Source organism: Thermobia domestica, chromosome 14 (genome assembly GCF_964235325.1).
Source record: "Thermobia domestica chromosome 14, izTheDome1.hap1.1, whole genome shotgun sequence".
NCBI lineage: Eukaryota > Metazoa > Arthropoda > Insecta > Zygentoma > Lepismatidae > Thermobia > Thermobia domestica.
The window spans coordinates 99,127,298-99,133,554 of NC_137467.1; the positions used below are offsets into that span (position 1 = coordinate 99,127,298).

A 6,257-nucleotide genomic window follows, 5' to 3' on the forward strand; every position below is an offset into this window, starting at 1 on the left:
TGAATTTTTTTAATAAAGTTTCAAATGCTTATACTGCGCGTCCTGTGCTCTCCTAATCCGGTGTCACCAAAATAACATTCTATATTTCAAAAACGCCTATCTTTTTACTAAGATGATAAATTATCTTACATTAATTTGACAAGAAATAATGGTTTCTCGGATGTCCCTGCTAAAATATTTATGGCAAATTTTTTATGTGATTTCTTGGAAGGGGGCTGTAGCCCCATATCAATCACTGGCACATGCAAAAAACATCGGAATATTAATTATGCGAAATTTATGATTAATCTGATGCTCATTGGCATTTCCAGAATAAAATTTGCAATTTTTATAAACATTCATCATTTTATGTTTCGCCCCCTGTGCCCCTAAGGCGGTGCGGTACCAAAGTAACATCCCATATTAAAAGACACATACCTTTTTAGCACAATAACACCAAATTTAACTTAATTGATTTAAAAATATATAGTTTCTTCCGGTATGTTCCTGCTAAGGGAGGCTGTAGCCCCATATCAGTCACTGACACATACAAGGAGCATCGAAATATTAATTCTGTGACAGTGGTGAAAAATCTGACAATCACTGGCATTTCCGGAACAAAATTTTGAATATTTATAAAGATCCATCATCGAGTACTTCGCCCCCTATGCCCCCATAAGGCGGTGCGTTATCAAAATAACATTCCAGATTTGAAAAACGCACACTCATTTGATACAATGACGCCTAATTTTACATTAATTAAAAAAAAAATCTTCTCGTATGTCCCTACTAAGTATATTTATGGTGATTTTTTTATTTTTGAAAGGGGGCTATAGCCCCATATAAGTCTCTGGTACATGCAAGGAGCATTAGAATATTAATTATGTGACAGTGGTGAAAAATTTGACGCTCACTGGCATTTCCCGAACAAAATTTTGAATATTTATAAAGATCCATCATCGGGTACTTCGCCCCCTATGCCCCCATAAGGCGGTGCGTTATCAAAATAACATTCCAGATTTGAAAAACGCAAACTCATTTGATACAATGATTCCAAATTTCACATTAATTAACAAAATTACCTTCTTATCGTATGTCCCTACTAAGGATATTTATGGTGATTTTTTTTTATTTTTGAAAGGGGGCTGTAGCCCCATTATCAGTCACTCTTACATGTAAGGACATTAGAGCATTAATTCTGTGACATTTGTGATTAATCTCACGCTTACTGGCATTCCGAAAATAAATTTTGGGATTTTGGTAACACATCACCCACCACCGTTTTACCACCTTTTTACGCCCAAAAGGGGGATCTTCGCAAAATAATGTTTGAGACGGCTTTACTAGCCTTGTGAATGAGTGATTTTGCATTCTGTACAAATACAACTCATTTGCTCCAAAATCTTCACAAATAATTATTGGAGAAAACTGCTTCTAATATTTAACATTGAATCTCCGATAAGGAAAATGAACTTGCGTGTTTACACCCCTAAATGGGGAGCTAAACAGAACTTTTCTCTTATTTCCTCTAGAAATTCAAAAAATTCAGATATTTCTCAATAAGAGTGCCAAATTTTACATTAATAGTGTATAAACTTCATCTTTTCCCAGCGCTGTAGAAAATAACACGAATTATGGAATAGTCTGTATATTTTCCAAAATCCACTTTCTTTTTTTTTTTCAGTATCCTCGCTTACGCGTATTCCCACCACCGCTGACGCGCCTGCTCCCTTCGAATGCAACCACGCACGGGCACTCCAGCTTCACTCTTCCTGACTCGGTAAGATAGTATTCGTGCTCTCTAGTGGCCACCTAGCACAGATTGGTTTGTGCTTTTGCACTGTACTTCTTATGCCATACATCCGGAAACCGTATTTATACGCAAATCGAAAAAGAATTGTAATCTTTCAACAATTATCTCTGGTGGCCTCTTGAACTTTATCTATGTCAAATGATACATTCTCATGTCGTCCAGCCCAAATCCTTTAGGAGACAATTGGAAAGAAATTAGTGAAAGAATTATAATTTTTCAACAGTTATTTCGAGTGGTGCGCCAAGGCGTATTATCTATGCCAAAATGAGATATTTTCATATCGCTTACGCAAATCTTTTAGAAGATAATAAAAAGGAAATTAGTGAAAGAATTAAAATTTTTTAAGAATTATTTCGAGTCGTGTGCCAAAAGTGAACCTGCACGCTTACTTCATTTATGGCGTTTCCTAACTGCTTACAATCTTAAATACAATAAAAATGTTAATCCCAATGAAAGTAACGTTATGATATGCTACACTTTACCTGTAATGTTGTACTTGTTTCCAAAAGCGCATGTGAATGCGCCAAACCATTTAAGTAATTCAAATTGTTATATGAGTTTCCGCCACTACGTGAATCAACTAGTCATATTAATTTCCAAAACCCCCTCTATTATTTACACTGGTCGTATATTTCATTTAAAGACCAACGTTAAAAATATTTACATTTGAAAAGAATACTATACTTGCATACAGTAGCGGATTTAGGGGGGGGGGCTAACGGGCTGAAGCCCCCCCCAAAATCATATTTCAAAAATTCAAAATAAGCAATGAAAGTACAAACGGCTGACAATGTAAACTTACGTACATATATTCCATTCAAGAATAATTATTTTTCCAAATATATTTCATTATTTTAACATGCAGTAAGATCCATTATATTTTCAAGGGCTACTTTAGACAAGGCTACGGGGTCCTATGTAGAGTTGTTCTGACGCATGATTAGTGCCATACTAAAGAGTTCGATTAACATATGTTTCCTGCAGTAGTCAGACTTTTAGTATCACGCTAATCAACTTTAAAACGATTCTGCATAAGGCCCTACGGTGTCTACTTGCTACGTAACTGAGTACAGCCAGCCTCCGTAAAGAAGGAAGAAAACAATTACGCTTATCGTCCGTAGCACGCAGAGTTACATCGGAGTTCGGCAGTGGCTGTTATAGTGGGTGTCTCGTGTCTGGTAGTGCTCCGTGAGGAAGAAGGTTAAGTGGGCCTTGCTATACACTTACACTACACTTACACTTTCTGTTACATTTACACGTACACACATTCCCTTCTTTTTTACACGCTTTCTTTTTCATTTTATACCTCCCACTTACCCTTAATTTTTTGTCCTGTTCATCTTGGCTTTTCGCCCTCTTTCCCTGTCTGAACTTCTTTCCCGATTTTGACCTTTCCCTAACTTTGACTATTTTCCTGACTTGTGTCATTTCTTCCCGATTGTGTCCTGTATTTTATTCTATTTTGCTTTTGAATCATAAATCCTCTGTTTGAGGTACAAATTTGACCATTTAGCATTTGTAGCACATATGACTAGTGAGCTGGTACACCTACCTATTTGACTGATAATAGTCATAAGACAAGACAAGACAAGAGTTACATTCCCGCCATTTGAAAGAATTATATGTTTTTGTTTGAGCTTTCTGTTCTTTAAGATGTCGAAGCGTAAACAAATTGACTTAAAATCATTTTTAATCAAGACCGAAAAAAAGAAAAAAGCAAGTGGTGAAGAAGAACGTTTAGGTAATGATTCTTCCAGTGCTTCTTGTGAAACTATTCCAACTGGACTCGCAGCTGCAGTGCAAGGTAAGATAAGCAGCTCTGACTTAAAACACGGTTCAGCAATGGACGACATTGGGAGTTTTGTAGGACAATGTGTAATTACAAATGAAGAAAAATACCACATTTTCACAAAAACATGGACACCAAATTCAAACTATCAATTTCCACTTGTCGTTGAGTCCGGTCAGAATCGTAAATTCAATATAAAGTGGTTAACCGATTTCCCTTGGTTGTCATATAGTAGAAAGAATGAAGGTGCTTACTGTAAGGTGTGTGTATTGTTTGGACCGGACGAAGCAGGAGAAAAACGAAAAACTCCTCTCGGGAATTTAGTGAAAACGCCGTTGAAAAAATATAAGCATGCGCTGGAAGTGTTTCGGGAACATGCAGGCAATGCTTATCACAAAAGTGCTATTGAAAAAAGTGTCAATTTTGTAAGAACTTTTGAAAACCCTGAACTTTCAATTGATGTATTGCTCAATGCTGAAGCCAAAAAAAGAATAACTGAAAACAGAAAGCGACTGATTCCCATTGTCAAAACCATAATGTTCTGTGGTCAGGAAAATATTCCTCTTCGTGGTCATCGTGATGACGGAATAATTGTACTTGACAAAGATACCAAAACAAATGAAGGTAAATTCAGGTCACTGCTAAGATTTCGTGTTGATGCAGGGGACATAGAACTTGAAAATCACTTGAAAACAGCGCCCAAAAATGCCACATTTATTAGTAAGACTATCCAAAATGAATTAATCCAGTGTTGTGGTAATATCATTGCAAAAAAAAATCGCAAATGAAATACAAAAGTCGAAACTGTATTCTGTGATTGCCGATGAGACAACAGATGCCAGTTCTGCTGAACAATTGTCTGTGTGCATTCGTTATCTTGACACTGACTTATGTAAAGTGAAAGAAATGTTCTTAGGTTTTGTTCAAGTTAATGATATCACAGGTGAAGGTCTTGCAAAAAGTATTTTGAATAAATTTTCAGAACTAGGTTTAGATCTGTGTCACTTACGAGGGCAGTCATATGATGGTGGAGCCAACATGGCAGGAAAGGTAAAAGGGGTACAGAATAGGATCCGGGAACTTAATCCGTTGGCAATATATATGCATTGTGCTTCTCACCAGTTAAATTTATCTTTAACACACGCTTGTTCTGAACCAAGTATTAGAAATATGATAGGTACAGTGACAGAAGTAGTAAACTTTGTGCGGGACTCAGCCCAACGAATAGAAACGATGGCAAATTCAATCATCAGTCAACATCCTGAAGAAAAGAGGCACAAACTTAAAACTTTATGTGAAACTCGTTTTGTTGAACGCCATGATAGCATTATATTTTTTCTTCATGTGTTTGATTCTGTTGTTGCATTTTTAAATTGTGTAGATGAAAAAGTGCCATCGATAAAATCCGCTGGACTCCTGTCGTCTACTATGAGATTTGATTTTATTGTTGCACTTAACATTGTAGGCACAGTGCTTGGTCTTACTCTCTCACTTTCTCGCCAACTTCAGAATCCCTCTGTGGAGCTTCACCAGTGTTACACAATGATAGATAATATTTTGCGTCTGCTTAAGGAGTACCGTAATGACAATGAACATTATGATACTATTTTTAAAAAAGCAGAGGAAATAGCAAAGCAAAATGGTGTTGTAATAGCATGTCCTCGTACAGTTAAAAGACAGGTACACAGATCTAGTGTAGAAGCATCAAATCCTCAAGAGTTCTACAGAAGGAATGTTTACCTTCCATTTTTGGACCACCTTATAAATGAATTGTCTTCCAGATTCTCATCAGTTCAATCTGATATTCTCCCCCTTTTTAAACTGTTACCAGCCTTTGTGAAAGAAGTTAAAGAAAATGATGTGGTTGAATCTGCTCGCAAATACCTGGAAGATTTTGATGATTGTGAAGTTGCACTAAAAGTGAAGTGGCTCTTTGGCGTGAGCATTGGAAAAATAAAAGCAATCCACCTAACAGTGTAATAGAAGCATACAGTGACCCACTTACAGTGTTCTATCCCAATATAAAGAAACTTCTTCACTTGCTATGTGTTCTACCTGTTACAACATGTTCTGCTGAAAGGAGCTTCTCCACTTTGAAATTGGTTAAGTCATATCTGCGGACAACAATGAGTGAAGATAGACTAAATGGACTTGCTCTAATGAACATTCATAGAGAAAATGTTTCCATTAGTGTTGAAGAAGTTATAGATCATTTTTCTCAATTGCATCCTCGACGAATGCAATTGTTATTTCAGTAAACCAGGTAAGATCAAATTAAGTAGTATTGCATTAGGCATAAATGTTGTTACTTCTTCATTCTATTTTGTATATTTGTTACAATGAGGTTGTACACCATGTTTGTAGTTCCTTATAATTATGGTTCCTTAATATAGCGTGTTTAGCACCATGTATAAATAATTTAGGAAGGTTTTTCTTCAATCGAACTAACTCATGGTGAAATATGCTTATCCAAGCCCCCCCCCCCCCAAAAATATTTCCTGGATCCGCCACTGCTTGCATATCTGTAATGTTTACCGGAGTAATAGAACGACTAATGTGATCTTCCTGATTGAGCAGTTTACACTTCTGCGTAATCATTTACTCTCTAGCCTACTAACTTTACACCCTCTTCAAAGGTGTTTCATTTCACCATATGATTTACACTGTACATGCACT

General features: G+C 36.5%; 1 protein-coding gene across 1 annotated transcript; it reads left to right on the forward strand.

The window, feature by feature from the left end:
* The first annotated feature begins 4,487 nt into the window (after positions 1–4,487).
* LOC145669932 (52 kDa repressor of the inhibitor of the protein kinase-like) lies at positions 4,488–5,561 on the forward strand. The gene has a single exon (XM_081738274.1). The coding sequence runs from the start codon at positions 4,488–4,490 to the stop codon at positions 5,559–5,561; it is 1,074 nt and encodes a 357-aa protein (XP_081594400.1).
* The last annotated feature ends 696 nt before the right edge of the window (positions 5,562–6,257 follow it).